The sequence below is a fragment of the Penicillium robsamsonii genome (assembly GCF_028829455.1).
Source record: "Penicillium robsamsonii strain IBT 29466 chromosome Unknown utg000003l_segment0_segment0, whole genome shotgun sequence".
NCBI classification, from domain to species: Eukaryota; Fungi; Ascomycota; class Eurotiomycetes; order Eurotiales; family Aspergillaceae; genus Penicillium; species Penicillium robsamsonii.
Window position 1 is genome coordinate 994,795 of NW_026643221.1, and position 22,463 is coordinate 1,017,257.

A 22,463-nucleotide genomic window follows, 5' to 3' on the forward strand; every position below is an offset into this window, starting at 1 on the left:
TTTTACTTTTTTTTTTTTTTTCAATGGGGTTCTATGGGCTTCTGACCCAGATGAGCAATTGCATCCCATCATTCAGCAGGGTGCATCCCACGCTTTTACCCACAAATTGATCCAAGGGTCAGCGTGATGATGTGCTGAAGCAAGGGGCTGGCCGAGTCTATGGAAGTCTACCCAAGTCGCGAACCTATTTTTCGCGGATATTCCTTCTGGACCTGGACCTCATGGCCCGAAGCGTACTTCTATCGATGATCGCGTGGGAGACTATTGCATGAGTCGCAGTTGGGGTTTGACTTGATCTATTGAGAGAATCAAGGGAGAAGACAATGCCAATACCAGCGCACGGCCGGATGAAAAACAGAAGATAAAAAGAAAACAAAAAGTCAAAAACACAAGAGCGAAACAAACACCCCCCTCCCATTGAGTTCCTGCCCAGACAGATAAAGTAAGCCAACGTCTTGCCAATCCTGGAATGGCAGGTTATCCACAGTTAGAAAGTGGCTCTTTCAAGAATGTTTCCGGATCCAACCGGAAGTTATACGAGACATTTAAAGAAGTGAGATCTAGCCCTGATAATATCTTACCTATGTAACTAGGTAGTAGGTAACTAGTTATATAACTATAAAGTGTACCTTACTTGAGGTTTTAAGGCTAAAGTGGGAGGGGCTTAGTGGGCCCGATCGGGCTCCAGAAACCTTTAATCGTCAAGCTAAGCTGTTGCCGAGGATTTATATTAAAGCCTTCATTAGTACTTCCCTGAGTAAGGTAAAACCTTGGCTTCGAAGATGCATGCTTTTGCCTGATTCTAGTTAGCGACAAAGCTTCCCTGTGTCTGTATGTCAGGCACCGGCTCCATTCGGGAGTATGCTCTCTATAGGGGGTTTAGGTCCCATGGTCAGCAGAGATGGCGGGGAGTTAGAGTGGATAGGAACTTTTGGCCGAAGTATTAAAATCTCTCTGGTGACTTCAGGTTTGCTCGTTCACCTCTATTACACCCATTCGGTACTGTTCCAGGGACTCTTTGTATTATGGACCATGGAAGATGAGGTTACCTAACACAGTATCAGAGAAGGTAGAGGAATAGAATATAGAATATAATAATAGAAATATGTGTATCATATCATGTATGTCCGTAAGAAGTGAAAACAAGACAAAGAGATGGGGCCAGGCTAAAAAAGAAGCGCCGGGAGTTAGATCGCGGTGACAGTCAGATACGTGTGTCATAAACAAAATGGCTGAAAAAGATACTTGAGTTTACAGCTAAACTCTAACCTAAATCGAAGTACCACCGGGTCCCCAGCCAGGATCGACCTATTCACATGGTCATGGTATTACGCAGCAATACAGCGGCTGATCTGCCTGAGAAATCATCTTTCTTCTTGTTATCTATCCAATTGACTCTGTTCTGTTCTTTTTTTTCTTCTTTTCTTTTCCTTCTTCGTGTGACTCTTTTTTTTTTTTTAATTGTCCTTTTATTTGAACCTCCTCCTCTTTTTTTTCTCTTCCTTTTTGACCTTTTTCTTTTTCCCTTCATCACCGCCTCACCAAAACACCACCCCCCCATAAACAGCCACACAAAAAAAAAAAACCTTTGGGCTGTCATGCTGGCGCCTGTGTGACAGCTGTGGACTACATTAATGCCGTGCCTTGTCTCTCGTCCACATTCCCTTCTATCCACTGAAGCCCGGATTCTTATCCTTCTTGCGCCAGCGCATTCCACTATCCTCTCTTAGTCTGCTCGAAAATCTTCCCTCAGACAACACCCCTTGCCTATCAATCAATCTAGGGTCCCCCAACGTTCTGATTACCATTCTCGGGGATCGCCTCTCCACAAGGCACATGAGGACGATCTGCAACTGGGAGATTCCTGGAGCATGCACGGAGCAGAGTAACGTCGCGGCGCCTCCCCAATTCTGAACCCTCCGGCTACCAACTTTCCAAAACCCCCACTGCAGCAAACGAAAGGGTGATAATAATCGTTCCAATTCTTTGTCACCTTGCATCTTCTATCGCTGTCAAGCTGGATTGATCTTCCTGCCTCAGTCAGCATTTCTCGCCTCATTCAGAGCTCGCTCTTCCTCCCTTCCGTCTCCCTTCCTCTCTTGTTGTATAATCTGTACATGTCCTGAGTTCGCCTCTGAGCAATACAGAAGACAACGTTCATTTTCTTCATTTCGCTGTTTCTTGTGATCCCTTCTATCCCCTCCTTTGGTGAGTCTTCCCCTTCAAGACACTTGGGACACCCTAGGTACCCTTGTACCTTTATCTGAACCTGGCTTCCCGATGCAACGTTGCCCAATATGGCCCAAAGCCTGCTAACTCGGCATTCTCATCACAGTCTTATATTTCCTTCGTGTACGCCGTCTCTGGTGCCTGGTGCCCGTTTGCAAATACTAGTCGACACAGCATCGGCCGATCGTCTCTCTCTGTGATTTATTACCACGAGACAACCCCTCCGAACCACCTACAGATAATCTTCGCCGTTCGAGTACATATCGAATTACTGTTCTACCGATCGGAGATTTACTGGGATGGCTTCTACCATGGCCGCAAATGCAACCAGCGTACACAACGTGAGTGGGACGATGTCGATTAATGGAATGGCGATAATAACACCGAATCTAGGCACGATCAAACCGGGCTTCCAACATGAATTCTTCCGGGATGAACGACCGCAACCGTGGATCACAAGGCAACAGTGTCGGTAAGAGTTTCGGTGCTAGCAAGGCTAGCTGGAAGAACAACATCTGGGGTGACTCCAACCTAGGCGGATTTGGTGATGGTAAGTTATCGTACACCAATTGCAAAATGGGCTACGCTGACGCAGATTGCAGATCAACATCTTAGCGAGACTCCATTCGAAGGGAAATCCGGATCGGGTTCCCTCCTCTCTACATCCGAGTCAGACGGCTGGTCGGGACGTGCCAACCTGCCATGGAGCACTGTCAACACCAACCCCACCTTCCAGAACAGAGGCCTCGCCACATCCCCCACCCAGGCTCGTGCCAATGACCGCAGTGCCCCTGCTATCAATGAAACCAGTGATAGCTCTTACTTTGCCCTACCCCGCACCACGGGCATCAACACCGCTGCTGGCACCGCGAGCCACCGACCCTACCTCAACGCTGGGTCGGAGGGTGTATCTCCCTCCGGAGAGGGTATCACCTTCGGTGGGTTTGCTGGTCGACGACAGATCAACACGACCGGTCTCGGTGGCAGCCCCGTGGGAGCGACTTTCCCTGTGAAGCCTGGCTTCTCGAATCCTCTCGATGGTGCAAGTGGAGATGGCATGGGTGCTTCAATGGGCATGCCATCATTGGGATCTGGAATTGCCGAGCATGTGTCTCCGCCCCAGGGTCGCAGCGCACTATCCCACGCCTCTCACAACTCTGCCTCTTACGCTACTCAACGTCCCGCTCATTCCGCTCATCCTTCCTTCTACTCCGACACTCACAGCATCGATGGTCGCTACAGTGGTGGCTCGATGGACCTCAATGCCGGCTTTAACAAGCTGCAGCTCAACGAAGCAAATTACTCATCCCAGGCTGCTCAACGACCCTCGTTCATTCCTCATGCATCCTTTGATGGCTCCTTCCAGCGCGGGAAATACCAGAACAATGAAGAAGCCTACCAAGCACTTGGATACACCGCAGAGGCTGCACAGGAGATGCAGCTTGCTTACCAGGCCCGATCCAGAGCTGCCAACACCGGCTCAATTTCACCCTCGGACTATGCTCGCATGGATAGCCCCATCTACACCGGAGTTGACGGGGCTGCCGGTCAATACCGCAACACAGGTGTGAATGAAAACCAAGTCGCAGCCTTTGAGCGCAGACTACGAAACTTGCAGGAGCAGGAACTTGCCCAAGGTTCTTCGCGGATGCAGTACCCTCCTTCTTACGATTTCCAAGCTTACCAGGCTTCTCGTTTGAACGCTCTCTCTGGATTCTACCCCGTCGGCCATCTTAGTGGGCTCGGTGCCGCTGCTCTAGTGTCGCGCACCCAGCGCGAGCATGATCCTACCCAGGTTGTCCGCAGTCCCCTCCTCGAAGAGTTCCGGGCCAACAGCAAGGGCAATAAGCGCTACGAACTGAAGGACATTTATAACCATGTGGTTGAGTTTAGTGGTGACCAGCACGGCTCTCGCTTTATTCAACAGAAGCTCGAGACCGCGAACAGTGACGAGAAGGAGCAGGTGTTCCGTGAGATCCAGCCCAACTGCCTTCAGTTGATGACTGATGTCTTCGGCAACTACGTCGTCCAGAAGTTGTTCGAGCACGGCAACCAGACCCAGAAGAAGATTCTGGCCAACCAGATGCGCGGCCATGTTCTGGCGCTGTCGACCCAGATGTATGGATGCCGTGTGGTGCAGAAGGCCCTGGAGCACATCCTGACTGACCAGCAAGCTGCGATGGTCAAGGAACTCGAAAACCATGTTCTTAAGTGTGTTCGTGATCAGAACGGCAACCACGTCATCCAGAAGGCTATTGAGCGCGTTCCTTCGCAATACGTTCAGTTCATTATAAATGCCTTCCGCGGTCAGGTCAACAGACTCGCCGCTCATCCGTATGGTTGCCGTGTCATTCAGAGAATGCTTGAGCACTGCGAGGAGGTCGACCGGCAGTCAATTCTGGCCGAGCTTCATGCCTGCACTTCTACTCTCATTCCTGACCAGTTTGGCAATTATGTCATCCAGCACGTTATTGAAAATGGTGACGAGAAGGACCGCACTCGCATGATCGACATTGTTATGGGACAACTCCTCGCCTACTCTAAGCACAAGTTTGCTAGCAACGTGGTTGAGAAGAGCATTGAGTTCGGTGCGGAACATGAGCGCATCCACATCATCAGCACTCTAACCTCTACCAACGACCGCGGCGAGAGCCCTCTCCTTGGTCTCATGCGTGACCAGTATGGCAACTATGTCATTCGTAAGTTCAACCCCATCCCACCTGTCAATGCTATACTAACCCCCAACAGAGAAAGTGTTGGGTCAATTGAAAGATGCGGAGCGTGAAGCCCTCATCGATCAGATCAAGCCCCTTCTCAGCCAGCTGAAGAAGTTCAGCTATGGCAAGCAGATTGTCGCTATCGAGAAGCTCATTTTCGACCCCAACTCTCCTGCGACTGGCCCCCTGCCTCACACCACCTCGACCACACCTCCTCACTCCCACAAATCCTCCCCACAACCCGCAAAGCGCTCAATCACCACCGAGGAGCCCCGGGCACCTTTCGTGGGTAATGCCCCACCCACCCCTCCTCCGACCGATGCCCAGACCACCGTCGATAACACCATTGAGTCCAAGGGCCTTGCTAAGAGCACTGTGACTTCGGTTTCGAGTCCCGAGACAGGCAACACCGGTGTTACCGTCCCGGTCGATGTCACCAGTGCTCACTAATTCGTTGCACACTTTATCTTGCTCGCCCAACATAATCTTTCTAATCCTGATTTGATCTGAGCCGAGTGATTTCTTGTTCTCTATCTAATACGGGGCGTATACATACCGGGGAATCAGGCGGGATATATGTTACCAACGTCTATGTGATTCTCCCCTACTTGACCATTGCTTTGACGGCGCAACAATGATGGCCTGGAATGTCTTTATTTCTTTTTTTTTCTTTTCTTGTGTTCATCTCGATTCTCGATCTCGGACCACCGACTTATTTCTTATCTTACCTTATCTGTTCTTGTTTCTTTCTTGACATGTTCATTTATTCTTACGATTGTGTTTGTGAATCATTGTCAATTCTTCTCGCTACGAGATCCAGGTCCGAGAATCGATATGACTCCGGCGTCTTTGTTTTGTCCACTTCTTCCATTTATTTTTATTTCGTTACGGGGTTAAGGCGGCTATGATGGGGGGGAAATGCGGCAACTGGCTTGGAAAGGGGGAACGGATCTGATATTTCGCTCTTCATGATTTCCCAGCGCATATGCCCATAGCATGGAGTCCGGGACCTTCCACATTCACATTCGGATCCAGAAAATACCAGGAAAAGAATCAAACCACTTGCACAGTCATCTTGTGCCATGGCATCGGCACGATCTACCCAGAACCACCTACTATTTCTTTCTACACATTTCCTTCCACTATTTCCTGGCCGAGTCAACATATTTCATCTCATGGCTATGATTTTCGATTCCGAGCTCCACGGCTTTCCTTTCACATCAAGGTGTTCTTACTTCTGTGCTCCTCGGTTGGCATGCACGATTCTGCTTGGCTATTGAGAGCTTGTTATAGCTGCTAGGCTCTTGTGGATTTCGTCTTGTTTCCGGGTTGCCATGCCGTGTTCGTAATTTCTCTTGTGGTTTTCTTTTCTTTATCTTGCTAGTGGCTGTATTATCAATGCATTATGACTTGACTTTAACTTTAAATTGAATTCTACTATATGTTCATACATCGTAGCATGTTCAGCGCCTTGCTCATGTCCTTGTGTAGAGTATAGCAATTACCACGTGACCATATAGATCCTATCACACGTGACATCAATCCCGTGATTCTCGATAAGGCGGCGCATTTTGATGGAGTTGGAGCAAACCCCATCTGCCACTTCCACCTTTACATTGACACTGTGACCAGCGCTATTTCTCATCGTGTCAACGGATAAAACCCTACGGTGTCGATTAATCCACCTATTATCGTTGACTTTCGAATCCGAGCTCGAAAGAACCTACATCCAGCCGGGATCCAGATTAGCTCCGAGCTCTCCATCCCGCAAAACTACAACAACCAATACTACCACAACAACCACACACAATCATCCACCAAATAATTTCCCACTCAAACCTCACTAAATAAGCTACAAATCAAGCCACACCCTAAACCAACCCACCAACCACCAAAATGTCCTCCAACGTTGGCCTCACAACCCCGCGCGGCAGCGGCACATCAGGCTACGTGCAGCGAAACTCCGCTCTCCTCAAACCCCGCAACACAGGCTACGGCGCTCCCTACCCACCCATCAGTGACGCAAACGGCAGCGGACCAATGGACCGACCATTCAAGCAGCGGGTGCCGGACAAGCAGATCCTCGAGCACGATCGCAAGCGCGCGATCGAGGTGAAGGTGATGGAAGAGCGAGAGCGACTTGAAGAGGAGAATGAGCGGATTGAAGAAGACACCGATAAGAAGAAGGGGAAGAGTGGGGGTAAGAAAGGTGGTGAGGATGGCGAGGCGGATGAGGGGGAGAAGGTTCTTACTGAAGAGGAGATTGATGAGCGGTGTGATACTCTTCGACAGCAGTTGTTGAAGGAGCTTGAGGAGGATTTGAAGCGTGGGGAGTCGGGCTTTAAGAAGCCTTTCGCTGGGGCTGGGAATGGTAGGGATAGGCGCAACCTTAAGTCTTATCAGGTTCATGAGCTTGCTGAGGCGAAGATTGAGGAAACGGAGAGGTTGCGCCGGGCTTTTGGGTTGAGGGAGGATCGGGAGACTGGGGAGATTTCTAGTTCCCGTGATTATCGGGAGAAGAGGAGGGATTAGATTTGGTCTTGATTTGATTTGTTTTTCTTCTGCTTGTGTTTTTCTCAAGTAATGGTGTTGATCGGTGCCAGGGTTATATTGGGATTATCATGGAAATAGGGTTGCATGAACAAGTTTCTTTTTTTTCTTTTTGTTGTCCATGTTATGCTGTACAATCTTCGAATGTAAAGAAATGAACAATTGGATATCATAACCTCATCTATAATACACCAAAACCAGTACCTATGCCACAAACTTTTCAATAACCCAACCCTCCTTGGCGTCCTTCTTCTGCACAACCTTCTTAGCAGGCATCGGCCAGCCAACACTGCCTGCATCACCCACCAATTCAGGAATAACCCAGCAAGATCTACGCGGCGGCACGCCCTCAATAGCATCAGCCTTACCAATCGGCTTTCCATACTTAATAAGAGGCGTATCATGCGCAATCGCCGAGAGCTGCAATGCGCTAGGCGCAACAAGCGGGAACATCCTAATCTTAGGCACCTGGTCCGAGACCAGTGAAGCAGAAGACTGCTGGAGATGCGAGTAGGTGATGAACTTTGGCATTTCCTTCGGCGAGAGCTTAGCCAGAAGCGAAGAAGGATGCACGTAGACAGCACGTTCCTCCAGATCCTGGCCCTTACCGTCCCGTGAGCGGAAGAGCGTCAGGTAAGGGACGTCTATGGCGCGACGGGGGTGCGCGGGTTCTCCGGCGGGACGGGAGCGAGATCAGCGCGGATAGCGACGTGATCGATGAATCCCGCAGTGACGATCTGCTTGAGGGCCTTGATTTGCTTTGCTGAGGGCTCTGGCAGACGGGCTTCGTAAGCGGGGACTAAGCCTGGGTTGTTTGAGCGCACGATGTCGGTTAACTGGCGACGGAGCTGGGTTGCTTCTTTGAAAGCCTTTGCGCGGAGGAACATTTTTTCGCTGAAGGCGTCGCCGTCTGAGGCGTATGCGTAGGCGCACATTGCGGAGAGGGATTTTAGGGCATCGGAGGTGTCGTCGTGTTTGCTGAAGAGGCGCATGGCGCGGGCGTGCGATTTCACGCGTTGCTCGCGCTCGTCGTCTTCGAGACGGTCTGCGTTTGTGTAGACCTTGCGTCTGTCGCTGTCGCTGTCGCTATCGCTGTCGTCGGCGATTTGCTTCTTGGCTGTTGTGGGCAGGGGTTGGTTGGGGTCGAGTTGGTTCTCGGGGACGAAGAGGTCGCCGACTGCGAGTGCTGCGACTAGGGCGATCACATAGGGCATGCAGCCGTGTTGGTGACCGATGTGGAGCATTTTGCTGAATCGGGGGGAGAGGGGGTATGTTGCGAGACGACGGCCGATGGGCGTTATTTGGCCTTCGGCTGTGAGGGCGCCGAGGTTCTTGAGGAGTTTCTCTGCCTTTGCGAGACCTTGGCGACTTGGGGGTGTGGGGAATGGGAAGTTGATTACGTTGTGGAGACCCATGCTCTTCATCTGGAGGACAACGCCTTCGATGGGTGTGCGGAGGATCTCTGGGTCGGTGTATTCAGCGAACTCGCTTTCGTAGACCGCAGAGGAGTACATTCGGTAACAGTGACCAGGCCCTGTTCGACCAGCTCGACCAGCTCGCTGGTTTGCGCTTGCCTTGCTGATCCAGCCGACCTGGAAGCTCTGAACTCCAGTGAAGAGATCGAATTGCTTCTCCTTGGCGCGACCGCAGTCAAAGACATACTTGATACCGGGGATGGTAAGGGATGTCTCGGCGACGTTGGTTGCGAGGATGATCAATCGGGAGTTCTCTGGAGCAGGCTCAAACACCTTCATCTGTTCTTTCGTGGGAAGTTGAGAGTATAGAGGCAAGACGTGAACGCGAGTTGACGAGTCCATGGCCTCTTCACCTTCCGCAAGTTCAAAACCTTCGTCCTCCTCTGCGTCATCCAGTCCGGTGATCTCCATGTCACTGTCATAATCATCATGTCCTGGATTTTCCATCTCGGTGCCACCCAGCTCAAGGTCCTCTGCTTCCAGAGGTGCCTCAGTAGCCGAGAGCTGCACTTTTGCCTGAGTCGTATCTTCCCGCTGAGTAGGTTTGAATGCCTGCTTCAGTCGCTTGGAAAGCTGGCGAATTTCGTTCTGACCAGTCAAGAACACAAGCATTCCACCGGCAGGTAGTTTGCGGTGTCCACGGGAAACCTTGCGGAACGCATCTTCAACGTAGTCACGCTGCGTGCGGCGGGAGAAATGAACTGCAACAGGATACTGGCGACCCTCAGCTTGGACCAAGGGGGGTGCACCGTTGCGGAAAAGACTTGGGTTTTCGGTGAAATCTGAAATACGGAGAGTGGCTGACATTATGACGACCTTTAAAGGCTTGACAGACGGGTCTTCCTCGCTCAAAGACTTGCGCAGACCCACAATACGACTGACCATTCCAATCAGGATATCAGTGTTGACGCTGCGCTCGTGAGCCTCATCAATAAGAATGATAGAGTATTTGCGAAGGGCAAAGTCGTCCGCAATCTCTCGTAGAAGAATACCATCGGTCATGAACTTGATGGCCGTCTTCTTCGATGCTGTAGACTCAAATCGAATCTGATAAGACACCTTCTCGGCATGTTGCCCCAATTCCTGAGCAACGCGATTAGCCATACTCACGGCCGCGACTCGGCGAGGCTGGGTGACACCAATTAGACCCGGATTAGGGCTGCCTGGGGAGCCAAAGCCGGATTCGAAGAGGAACTGGGGAAGCTGGGTTGTCTTTCCACTACCAGTGGCACCCCAGATGACGACAACTGAGTTGTTGTGAATCGCTTCCATGATTTTCTGTTCTTCGCCAACGACAGGGAGTCCAAGACGGGCGGTTTGGATTTCCTCCGTGCGGTTAACTGCGACGCTGTATGCCTTGCGATTGGGATCGCCATGAGTTACCTGAAGCTCCCGAGGGAGAGGCTCTTCTTGGATGGTATTGTGGGTTGCTGGTAACTTAGATGGGTCGAACACCTGTTCTTCCTCGGTCACGGCTCCCTCGGTGGGTTTGAACCCTGCAGCTTCGTTGATCTGTTGTACCGCCCAAGATTTGAAGGCTGACTGGCGAGTCTTGAGTGTTGGCTTATCTTCGTCCATCTCGTCGTCATCTTCTGACTCTTCTGAGTCTTCTGAGTCCTCAACCTCATCCTCGGAAATGCCCTCAGAGGACGAAATATCTTCCTCTTCGGAGTCCTCTTCGATATCACTTTCAGACTCCTCGTCCATATCGTCTTCATCTTCATCTTCATCTTCATCTTCATCTTCATCTTCATCTTCATCCTCCTCGCCCGAATCAAAGCCCTCCCATACAACCTCGGCTTTTACTGGTGCAGGTGCACGCTTCTTCTTCGGTGCGCGCTTCCGCTTCTTTAAAACAGGGAATCCATCAGGTCCTAGCTCTAGTGGTCGCTTAAGTCCACTTCCAGCAGCTGCCTCTTCTCGTAACTTTTGTTCATTGGGATCTGTTGTGGGATCGGAGACTTTCAGGTGGATATCCGAATCGTCGGTGTCATATCCTGAGATATCTGCGGGGGCATTATCTTTTGGCGCAGAAACCGCCATTCGTGCAGATGAGTCGTCGTCATGTCTCTTGCGCTTGTTGGAAAGATCTCTGGAGCTCTGTAAGGCCGAAGTGTCGACAGATGATCCGGCTAGTTTCTTCAACAATTCGATATTTTCTTCCTTCCTGAGTTTGTTTTCCTGCGGGAGTGTTAGAGCCGTATATTCCAAAGCAGCTATCCACATACAATGTATTTATCCAAGCGCTTCTGCTTCTTCGAGGACATTTGAGGGTGCTGCTCCTGTAGCTCTCCCTTAAGCTTCTGTCGCCGTGCCTCTTTCTCGTCCTTAGAGACGGGCTCGAGCTGAGCGACATTGGTATCAGCCGACTCGCCGTCTGGGTTTTGCCGGTGTCTTTGTTTTCGCAGACGTGGTGTGAATTTAGGCGGCATCTTGAATTACTGCAGCCAGTCTGACTGAGAAAAAAAAAGATTATTGGCTGAGTATGCAAGCTCTGTGATCCAACTGTTTCTTCATCAAGAAAAAAATTAAGGCGGTCGGATATTGCTGATCTGAGCCAAGGCGGTGAAACTAACCGCCCGCTCACCGAAGCACGTCCAAAGGTCGACCTCCGATACACCTAGTTACATAACCTATATCCTTCTCTTCAGCATTCCGATCAAGATCTATTCTCATCACCATGGCTGCCTCTTTTGATACAAGCTACATGCAGGATTCCCTCAACCTGCCATTTCCTGCCACCACCAAGCAGGTTGCGGGGTTAGTCAATGGCATACAAACAGATGTTGGAATAATGAACTTTAGCGATAAAATCATGGTCACGATCTCACAAGCAGGACGATTAGGACACTGGGTATGTTTCCAATATAACATTAGCGAATATCGCTAATGTTATATAGTTGCACGTACCGATGGAGAACCAGAACCCAGGCACTGAGGGCATGCACACCCTCAGTGAGGGTGATGATGCTCTTTTACCCCTCAAAAGTCTAACCACTACCACATTACTAGGGGGTTATTCTTCTGGGCAAGATACGACGGGTCAACTACTTGCTCGTCAGATTGCTACAGCTATTGCAATGAAAACACCTAGTGAAAAGAGGCTACTCCTTGTTGGTCTTGGACTTGACAAATCAACTGCTGATAGAGATTCATTTTTCGCTATCGTCGATCTGGTTCTGCAATGCCTATGAAGCTATCATAGGTCTATCCCTGCTGAAAGCAGGGCAGCCATCAGAACGAGGCCTAGGCCATCCGCTGGGCTTGCTTCAGGAGCCGATCCAAACTCTCACTTCTGATCCATCCGTGAATCCGAATTCTCTCAACGTGAGCAAAGGCCCCGCAGGTCAGAAGGCCGGCAAGGTCCACCTCGGTGAAGCCACCGCTTGTCCAGTTCTTTCGCAATTCTATAATCAACGTGCGAATGGCGAGGAAGCCATCATCTCTGTGCTTTGAGATAAATCTCACGAATTGCTGGTTTCTCCTCGCGGCCTTCTCGGCATCGTCGTCACCCAGTGCGAATTTGAGTGCTCGGAGGCGGACTGTCGACAGATCTCGAAGAATTGGGCAGGGTGGGCCAAGGTAGGCGTGCCGCGGGAAGTCCACCACTACCAGAGTCCGGTTGCTCATTGAATTGACCCAAGCAAACCAAGCTTCCGACATCAAGTCGAGCGACACAAATCGCATGGAAGTTGGGATTTTCGGTGCGATACCATCGTTTCTAAGAAATATGGCCTCCTTGGTGTTGCCGAGGACATACCCCCATATCTTGGCGCGAATATCCAGCGGGAGCCACTTGAATAGGGATGGGCTGCGTTGGTCCACGATCACCTCTGGGGGGTACCTTCTCATATCCTCGTGGAACCTTTCTTCAAACGATTTCCACTCGCCAAACGACAACGGGTTTCTTTCCTTAGAGTTAGGATAGGCGAAAGGGGCGACATAGCAAAGCGGGGTATCGGAACTGGCGCTATGTTAGATCATATGACATTGTTTATGTCAACTTACTACATGTATGCATGAGGCATCTTCTGGGATATCGGGACTAGCTCAATGGCTTGGTCAGACTCGTACGGGACTGCCGAAGCCTCTGAATCCGAAACCACCGAAGCTCTCGCTTTGTTGAACTTGCATATGGCCGTAAACTTTCCTCGAATGCACTCGCCTGTGGCCGAGAGCCCCCCGCGAATGCGCTTTTGCGTGGCCGAAGCCTTCGCTTGGATGCGATGAAAGAATTTTTTGATATTCTTCATTTGTTGAGTTGATTGTGATGCGTGGTGAATGTTGGGATGGATCGTGTCGACAATCGCAAAGCTAGGAATGGATGTTGTCGCCGGCGAACCCAGGCAACGGCTCGGCACTGCCCCACGAATACCGTTCATATATCCGTCTACATTTCATTGCTATCATCTTTTGTGACTCTGATATCCATGGGTGCTTGACTACTTTTCTCGGAAGAATTCTAGTGATCAATTTACTAGATACTTGTTCGGAGTTAGTGGTATACTTCCAAGTGGTTTATTTCGGTGTGCTTTTGTAACTGGGAATTGAGGCTATCTACTGGAAGTGATCACCATGCATCTTCAACAAAGCAGACGAGAGCCGATAACGTTTTCAAGATTAAATTTTGTAACTATTTCTTTTTCTGTTAAACTGGGTAGGGCATGTGTGGTATATTGTTCGGTCTTGTCACTCTCTTAAACATTGGCCAAGCGAGGCTTAGAATATCCACATATATAGATCCATGAGGTATTTCAGACTATTTAACCCATGAGAGGGTCAACTGGAAAATATATGCCTTCAGCGACCAAGCATGCAATTTAAAGCACAACGTGTAAGCGGATATGGATATCCTCCTGATATTGCAACATGGCCAGTCACGTGGCGATTATTGACATAACAGGGGTTCCATAAGAAGACTACATCTGAAAGTAGAACGTGAAAAGAAGCAGTTTAAGGCAATAGGCCACTAAGCCCCTGGGTATCTTGATATCTGCTGGTTCCTGTGAGTCCATTTAGTCACAGCCCGTGCGTACAGTTTCGCCTTGTCGCATTTGAAAATCTTCCCTAGGTCATACTCCACACATCAAACATTCCATTATTACCTGCCATCCACACCCTTTTGTATCCCTTTATCTTCATCTTTCTTTCTTTCTGAAATCTGTATTTCGATTTCTGTTAGGTTCTGCAAGATGGAGCCACTAGTGGATCCTGATTTTAACGCCGCCGTTGAGGCCTCTCGCCAGAACAAGCGTCCTTCATCTCAGGCGTCCCAGGATAACTTTGTGGATCTGACCAATGATTCGGGTGATGACTCGGACATTGAAGAAGTGTTCCCCAAGTCAAAGTCTGTGGTTAGTTCTGAGACCGAAGATGACCACGAGCGTGAGCAACTACAACGTGCTATTGCCATGTCGATGGAGCCTAGCGACGAGACCAAAAACTCTGAGAATGCACGGCCTATCAAATCCTCAAAAGCCCCACATGATGTCGTTGTAGCATCGGCAGGTTCACTATTGAGCATGAACCGGAAGCAGATGGAGGAGGAGCGTCTTGCACGTCTCTCTAAGCGCAAGGCCGATGAGGCTTCGTCCACTCCGCCATCTCAGGCTAGCCGGAAGCTCCCTAGGACAGAGCCACCCCATCCCTCTGTTGCTATACACAATCCGTTCCAATCCGCTCCCCAAGTGAGCACGACTCGGGTGAAATCTCACACCGAAGTCTGCCGACAGCTTACATCAAATGCCCCGAATAACACCCAGCCTACCTCCCGCTCAGTGGCTCAGTGGCCTCTTGGTGCTGTCAAGAAAACACACATTACCGGTTTCCCTCGCAGTGGAAACGAAATCACAATTGAAGAAGTTATCCAGCGAGATGACCTGGAGTTGGGCGTATTTAGCTCATTTCTGTGGGACATGCCATGGCTTTATTCCAAGTTTAACAACTTGACCACGAGAATTATATTCGTCATGCAAGCGAATGACGAGGAAACGGTTAGTAACAAACCGTGACACCATGGCCTCGAATAACACGGAGTAACGACTAACTTGACTTCGTTTACAGCGACAACAATATCGCGAGGACATTAGCAACATGCCCAATTTCCGTCTATGCTTCCCACCTATGGAACCCCAAGTCTTTTGTATGCATTCTAAGCTGCTTCTGATGTTCCACCCTGGATATCTTCGCATCGCGGTCCCCTCCGCCAATCTCACTCCCACTGACTGGGGAGAGGATAGGCTTATGGAAAACGTATGTGGTTATGTATGTCTGATGGCTTTGAAATTTCTAACAGTGTCCAGACTGTATTCCTTATTGATCTTCCCAAGCTCGAAGTTCCTGATGCTGGAAAGACCCCGTTCTACAAAGAACTAGTCTACTTCCTCCACGCCTCCGAGCTCCACCGCAACATCATCAAGAAGCTAGATGAGTTTGACTTCACCGAGACGAATCGCTATGCATTTGTTCATACAGTGTGAGTATTTGTTCCCCTACCAAAATATCAAACCCCCAACTAACAATATAAGTGGCGGAACCAACACCGAAGACAAATGGCAGCGTACTGGATTTAGTGGCCTGGGCCGTGCCGTCAAAACTCTCGGCCTAGAGACAAAGGCACCCATCAACGTCGACTACGTCGTAAGCTTCTTGACCTGCTATGCCTCATACACATGGTATACTAACAACACACCTAGGCCTCATCGCTGGGAAACATCAACATTCCATTCCTGCGCTCCATTTATCTCGCCTGCAAAGGTACATGACCATCCTACAAAAGCCAAGACCAATCAATCTAACCAACTCCAACCCAACAGGTGACAACGCTGTACTAGAGTACGAGCTCCGAACAGCCGCCAAGAAAAACACGGAACTTGTCACATCGCATAATAAAGAATGTGTGGAACACTTCCGCATTTACTTCCCATCAGACGAGACCGTACGAGACGTACACAGCAACCCCAAATACGCCATTGGCACGATCTGCTTTAATCCAGCCTGGTGGTCAAGTGCCAATTTCCCGCGTGACACGCTTAGAGATTGTGTCAGTGAGCGCGGAGTCTTGATGCATAACAAGGTAAGTAGTTCCGCAGCGGGCTGGTTATGACAATTTGTTACTAATACACATTCCTTGGTAAAGCTTGCCTTCGTCCATCCTTCTAAACCGATTGATATGCCCGATAACAAGGAATGCCGCGGGTGGGCTTATGTGGGGAGTGCGAATTTGTCGGAGAGTGCATGGTGCGTACATATTTATATCCCTGTCGCTGTAATGTCAAAACTAACAGCATCCAGGGGCCGTATTGTGAAGGATCCTAAGACGAAACAGCTGAAGATGAACTGTCGCAACTGGGAATGCGGCGTGCTCGTGCCTATCATAAATGAGAAGAAGGCCGGAGAGAAAGATAAGGGACCAGAAACGCAGGTAACGGTTCCTTCGGCTCCTCTCCCAGCCGAGGTCTTTAGGGATACTGTTCCTGTCCCGATGAGAGTTCCCGCTGTTCCGTTGGCGGAAAACCGAAGACCTTTCTTCTTTGGGGTTTGATTTGAACTCGAATCTTGAGACTTGGCTTTATTTGCACTCTACATCAGTCAGATCTAGGGCTATGTCTGCATCTGCAATGTCCAGTGAGGGTAGATTCTCACCATCCTTGTCATGAGTATTTGGGATAGGAGGAGTTCGGATCGGGTTGCCTGGTTGATTCAATGGGAAACAAATGAATGGAAAGCAGGTTGAAGCACTTCATGTATTAAGTACCAACCCACTAAACTGTGACATTCAAACGAAAAAAAAAAGTTTATGTTCTAAAAAAGCAATGAGATATGACTGAAACGATGTAATATAAATCAAATAACAATATGTAGATGTATTCTTCTAAGATTGATCCTGATATATCCGATATCACGCTCCATGTAAATGTATATTGAAATGAAAACAAAAATTAAAAGAAATAACCAAACTTTTGAAGCCTCTAAGCTTCATCACTCTTCTTCCCCTTGAACAACCCCTTCACACGATCGATCATCATTCCACCTGCACCAAATACTGAAGCAAGACCAAAGCTCCAACCTCTCACACGAACCGTGTAGATGAAGAAATAAACCAAAGCCCAGTTAATAATAACAAAAGCTAGGAAAATACCAAAGCATTTCCACTTATCATCAACCTGAACATTCAAATTCGACATATACTGCGCACCATCCGTGAAGGGGCAGTACTGGCAGTCCGCGGTAGCCTGGGGGTTAACCAGGTAACCGACCTTAGCAGAGTTGACAAAGTCACCTGCATAAGCGTCGCAGGTTTTGCCAGGCGGGGGGTTGAAATGTGTAGCTTCAAGTGAGGTACATTCAATCTTGACCTCTGGCAAAACAGCCGAGAGAACACCGCGCAGCCACCAGGTCACAGGGTTGACGTAGTACATCCAGTATTTCCAGAAGACGGGGTAATCCGCGTAGGGGCGGACGATACCGTTGAAGAGGTTGACCATGACGAAGAAGAAAGGGAGGACGTTTGAGATGACAGTGAAAGAAGGTGCGAAGGCGCAGACCCATTGACCCCATGAGGCCTGGAAGAGGAAGAAGAGGATCGTCATGAGGAAGACGTATCCTGCGTTTCCGGAGTCTGTTGGGAAGCCGACGGGGTAGTACCATAGCAGCCAGTAGATCAAGCCTGAGACGATGGCTGCTGGGATCTCGCAGACGACGTTTGCAGTGCAGAAGGCGACCCAGCCGTAGATGCGGGATGGGTATTCGCGAGCTTCCCAGAGAGCGCGATTGATGTAGAATTTAGGGACGATGGAGTTGAGGACGATGGGGGGGGATGAGGATGATTAGGAAGACGGAGAACATGCGGTCTTGCATCGAGGCTACAGTGTTTGAGAGCATGTAGAAGGTAAATCCGTTGAAGATGCCGATGATGACCGAGACGAAGAGTTTGCCGTAGTAGTAGGAAGGGTCGCGCCAGTAGTTTGTGAAGAGACGTTTCGTTAACTGGAAGGTTTGGGTTGATGTTGTTGCTGCGAATTCGTGTTGGGCGGAGCCAGATTCCTCGATAGGGAGTTTGCTGCGGTCTGAGCGGATGAGGTCGATCTCAGCGAGCATTTTGCGGTTTTCGTCCGAGTTGCGCCATTCTTCGTTCCAGTCAATTAGTTTGCCGTTTCGGTGGGTTGCTTTGGCGGCTGTTTCCAGGATGAACTCGGCGACGTTCTTTGATGGTGGGCAGACGAAGCCGCGGTCACCGAAGTACTTGACTACCGAGGAGCCTTCTTTGCCGACAGGACCGAAGTAGAAGGTGTTGCCGCCGGGGTTGAGGGCGAGGATCATGTCGAATTGCTGGATGATCATGGAGGAGGGCTGGTGGATTGTGCAGACGATGGCCTGGCCGGCTTGGGAGAGTTTCTTGAGGAAGCGGACGATGGAGAACGCGGCCTGGCTGTCGAGACCGGAGGTGGGCTCGTCTAGGAACAGAAGTAGACTGGGCTTGGCTGCAAGCTCAACGCCGATAGTGACACGCTTCTTCTGCTCGACGTTGAGAGAGCCGATGATGGCATCCTGGATATCCTCAAGCTCGAGAAGATCGATAATACGGTCCACGTAGTCAATTTTCTCCTGGCGAGGGACATCGCGGGGCTGGCGGAGGATGGCTGAGAACTCGAAGGCTTCACGGATGGTGGAAGTATTGTCGTGCAGATCCATTTGCTCACAGAAACCTGTGCCACGCTGGAAATCAGGACCTAGCTTGTGGCCATCGACGAGCATATCGCCAGTCACGACACCCATCTTCTGGCGCTGGGCCAAAGTATTGAGTAAGGTCGTCTTTCCAGCACCAGAGGCACCCATCAGAGCGATCATGACGCCGGGCTTGGCGTAGCCGTTAACATTGTTGAGGAGCTTGCGTGTTCCATTGCCGTAGGGAACAGTGTATTCAACATTTTGCCAGGTGAAGCAGCGCTCACTCGAGGACAGGCGGTTGAAAGTCGCATCGGCATCGGAAGAGGCCTGGCCACGGGCAAGAGCGGCATTGTCGTTTGCATTGGCGACCTTCTCTTCATCGTCAGCATTGTTGGTCTGGGCAGTGACCTTCTTAGCGCGCTTGGACTTTTTGAAGACCAGAGCACCACCGCCACCGCCAACAAACGAGAGAGTCTCAGCAGCGATGACAGTCACAAGGATATATAGAATAGTGAAAGCAATGACAACGCCAAAGTTACGCCAGAGATGGCTGCGAGTGAATTGGAAGTTGGCAGTCAAGTACTGTGCTCCTGGAACAGATGTTTCGCCCAATGTGGACCCAGTCAGAGCACAGCCCTGGTACTTGGGATCCGTCCCGGGACCCTGTGGGATAAGCTGAGATGGACTGCATTCCATAAGACGGCCGGCGAACTCATTTGTCAAGACCGCCTCGTAACTGTACGCGATTGGGTTGACATAGAACAGCCATCCGAACCAGATAGAGTCCGAGATAAGAGTCTGCTTGGGGATAACATAACCGACATACAGAATGAGCAGGTTCAGCGCAATACCACTGAAACGCACCGCGTCATCGATAGTCGGCGACAACGCAGCGAACATGCGGTAGAGCGAGGTGACGCAGAAGGTGGTCGTGTACACGAACAGGAAGTAGATGAAGAACTTGGAGGCCGTGGTATCGAGACCACACATGAAGTACATGATAAGCGTGAACGGGACGACCATGCAGAAGATGGCAGGGAAGTCGACGACGACACGAGCAATGGAGACAGCAGAGGGGCGGTAGAAAGCGTAATCCTTGTGGCGAGCGACGATGCCACGGCCGGTGACGGCAGGCATCAGCTCAGTCAGTTGCAGCCAACCAAGGAACAGAATCGAGAAGAACAGAGCACCGCCGCGCGAGAAAGCGCCGCTGGTATCCAGCGATTCTCCGTAGAACAAGGACGAAACGATGAGGGCATTAGAGATGACGATGAAGTACTTTGTGTAGAGGGAGGTTTTGTCGCCCCAGAGCAGCCAGAACTCGCGCTGCACGCAGGCCATGACCTGGCGCATGAACGAGACGGTATATGGCGACTTCTTGGAGACAGACTTGGACTTGGACTGCGCGACCATGGATTGGAAGCGGCGGGTGTCCTCCTGCTGGGTGTCATGGAGACGTTTCTCGTAGCTGCTGACATCCTCCAAGATACGGCTGTAGGTCTGGCTGTTCTTGAAGACTTTCTCAAGTTCCTCGGCGGTCTTCGGGGTGGAGGCTTCACGGCCGGGCTGGAACTCGCGGGCATTGGGGTCGCAGAGCGAAGTAAGGAAGTCTGCTGTAGTCGATTGCGGGGGGGGAGTAAAAGCCCAGGTCGATGAAGTATTGTCGTGCTTCGTTGGCTGGACCTTGGTAGAGCATGCGGCCTTCGTCAATGACCATCACCTTATCCATCAGCTCGTAGATGCTCTCTCCGGCTTGGTATAGTGTGACGAAGGTGGTGCGCTTGCTGACATCGGTCATGATGCGAAGGGACTTGGCATAGTCTAGGGCGGTGCTGGCATCCAGACCGCGAGTCGAGTTATCCCAACAGACCACCGATGACTTGGTAGCCAAGGTCTCCGCGATACTCACACGCTTGCGCTCACCTCCAGAAACACCGCGGACATACTCGTTACCAACGAGTGTATTCCGAGTGTGAGTGATACCGAACATCTTCAGCAGGGCATCGATGATAATGGGGATGCTTTCCCGATCATGCTTGCGAGTCTTGTTGATCAGGGAGAATTTGAGAGTTTGCCAGACAGTGAGGGAGGGGAAGTGCTGATCGTCTTCTGGGTTATAGTTGACTTCTCCACGGAAGCGCTTATTCTGGTCCTCGGCTGACAGACCACCATAGCTGACCTCGCCATTGACACCAGCAAAAGCACCACGGTCGTTTGCAATCGCCTTGAGGAAGGTGGTACAACCAGCACCGGGACGGCCCAGCACAAGCATAATCTCACCTTCGCGCACAGCACCGCTGAAATCATGGATGAGATCGCGAACAGGAGGGTGTTTGCCGAAGCGCAGCTGCGGCACGAACTGGCAGACGAGATTATACAAATCCGGACCGAAGGTACCCATCACAGCCTGGGGGAGAGTGCGCACGAAGGATGCACCAGTCTCCACACCCTGCACAGTGAGGTTCTTGAACACGACGCCGACCTTCTTGGCGGGGCCGCCGGCGGTTGTGCGGCGTTCCAGATGACCACCGGTCAGGAACTCACCCAGATCGAAGCTGTCGTCAGCCTCGTCCTCGGTGGTTTCTTCGTCCATGCCCTTTTCTTCATCGCGAGGGCTTACCTGTGACCTGTGGCGACGAACGCTCTTAGTGGCAGAGCGAGTGCGGTGCAGGCTGAGGCGGGTGAGTTCGCGGCGCATCTCTTCCATGTCTTCCATGGCGCCGCTGCGGGAGACGGCCTTTCCGGCCTTCTCTTCTCCCCAGCGGCCATCATCACCGCTTACCGACGAGCCGATGGTTGAGCTGTCGGTTAAAGTTGGATTGATGGGAGATTCGGCGGTCCTGAGGAATTCTTCGGCGGGTTTTTCAGAGCCCACATTCTGGTGGTAGGTCTCGCCATTCGAGCTGGATTGTTGCCTGGAGGTCTGTGTATAGGCTTGGGAATCCGAGACAGGATGCGACTGTTCGGAATGGCCCTCCATGTTGGGGCTCGGATAGGTTCTACTCTCCGGCAATATGCAATGGCAGATACAAGTGTATTATGTTATAGCCAGGCTAATTAGGGGGGGGGGGGGGGGATGATAGAATTAAAAGCAGACAATAATGTAAAGAGAATGATAAAGAAATGATTAGGAAAAAAAATATAGCAGACCTAAACGTCGTTTATATGAGAAAATATCAGAATATTCACTTAACTCCGAGCATTTGTCAGTCGCTAAAAAGGGATTACAGGCCCTGGAAGACTAAGAGGGAATATCGAATCACAAGCGAGATAATGATCCAAAATCGCGACTTGAAGAGCTATAGTGGAGTAGGTGGAATACATGACTCAGGATGAATCAAAAGAATTTTCTGGTTTCAAGCACGGAGATAAAGTCGGGCTTTAGCCGATAGGCTATCCATTGGCTGTTCACGGCCGTTTACTGACTTTATTGGCTATGCCACTTGTCAGCAAGACGCAATATCCATTCCTATCAGCCTTGGGGCTTATGCAAGCACGTGGGATGCCGGGGATAATCTCCCTTTTTTTTGTATGTAATAATAGTATATAAGTGGATTAACAATCTTGCTTACGAATACTCTTTTTAATAGCGAGCCCTCTAGAAAACCCCCTGGATGTAAAGAATGTGGAATAGGTCTGTGCCACATAACGCCGTTCTTTATCGGCCCGCCTACCTAATTCAGCCATCTCAAACACCTGCAGTTCGGCGACTTATAAGATCCCACGGATCCACTCGGCCTAAAAGAGCCCGACTGGCGAGATCTTGGTGATCGGAATCTATCACTTTAATTCGGCGCCTTGGCCTTATAGAGAGCTTGGCTGA

General features: G+C 50.4%; 7 protein-coding genes across 7 annotated transcripts; 4 read left to right on the forward strand and 3 right to left on the reverse strand.

Annotated features, from left to right (window-relative positions):
* Positions 1–2,528: 2,528 nt before the first annotated feature.
* On the forward strand, positions 2,529–5,396 carry N7447_005097 (mRNA-binding protein PUF3; the record flags this gene model as incomplete). Its single annotated transcript, XM_057229359.1, has 4 exons — positions 2,529–2,570; positions 2,623–2,779; positions 2,832–4,928; positions 4,978–5,396. The coding sequence occupies 4 exons, from the start codon at positions 2,529–2,531 to the stop codon at positions 5,394–5,396; spliced, it is 2,715 nt and encodes a 904-aa protein (XP_057084449.1).
* A 1,446-nt stretch (positions 5,397–6,842) lies between these two features.
* On the forward strand, positions 6,843–7,478 carry cwc21 (U2-type spliceosomal complex subunit CWC21; the record flags this gene model as incomplete). The annotated part of the gene is made up of 1 exon (XM_057229360.1): positions 6,843–7,478. The coding sequence occupies one exon, from the start codon at positions 6,843–6,845 to the stop codon at positions 7,476–7,478; it is 636 nt and encodes a 211-aa protein (XP_057084450.1).
* A 222-nt stretch (positions 7,479–7,700) lies between these two features.
* Positions 7,701–11,403, reverse strand: N7447_005099 (ATP-dependent RNA helicase ECM16; the record flags this gene model as incomplete). The annotated part of the gene is made up of 3 exons (XM_057229361.1): positions 7,701–8,099; positions 8,153–11,152; positions 11,200–11,403. 3 exons carry the CDS (start codon positions 11,401–11,403, stop codon positions 7,701–7,703), a joined length of 3,603 nt encoding a protein of 1,200 aa, XP_057084451.1.
* Positions 11,404–11,651: 248 nt separating this feature from the next.
* On the forward strand, positions 11,652–12,165 carry N7447_005100 (uncharacterized protein; the record flags this gene model as incomplete). Its single annotated transcript, XM_057229362.1, has 2 exons — positions 11,652–11,825; positions 11,872–12,165. 2 exons carry the CDS (start codon positions 11,652–11,654, stop codon positions 12,163–12,165), a joined length of 468 nt encoding a protein of 155 aa, XP_057084452.1.
* Positions 12,166–12,217: 52 nt separating this feature from the next.
* Positions 12,218–13,353, reverse strand: N7447_005101 (uncharacterized protein; the record flags this gene model as incomplete). The annotated part of the gene is made up of 2 exons (XM_057229363.1): positions 12,218–12,941; positions 12,980–13,353. 2 exons carry the CDS (start codon positions 13,351–13,353, stop codon positions 12,218–12,220), a joined length of 1,098 nt encoding a protein of 365 aa, XP_057084453.1.
* Positions 13,354–14,163: 810 nt separating this feature from the next.
* Positions 14,164–16,514, forward strand: N7447_005102 (uncharacterized protein; the record flags this gene model as incomplete). The annotated part of the gene is made up of 8 exons (XM_057229364.1): positions 14,164–14,964; positions 15,035–15,223; positions 15,274–15,446; positions 15,499–15,610; positions 15,667–15,727; positions 15,787–16,046; positions 16,110–16,210; positions 16,265–16,514. 8 exons carry the CDS (start codon positions 14,164–14,166, stop codon positions 16,512–16,514), a joined length of 1,947 nt encoding a protein of 648 aa, XP_057084454.1.
* A 427-nt stretch (positions 16,515–16,941) lies between these two features.
* atrF (ABC drug exporter AtrF) lies at positions 16,942–21,620 on the reverse strand (the record flags this gene model as incomplete). The annotated part of the gene is made up of 3 exons (XM_057229365.1): positions 16,942–17,726; positions 17,779–20,253; positions 20,324–21,620. The coding sequence occupies 3 exons, from the start codon at positions 21,618–21,620 to the stop codon at positions 16,942–16,944; spliced, it is 4,557 nt and encodes a 1,518-aa protein (XP_057084455.1).
* Positions 21,621–22,463: the final 843 nt, after the last annotated feature.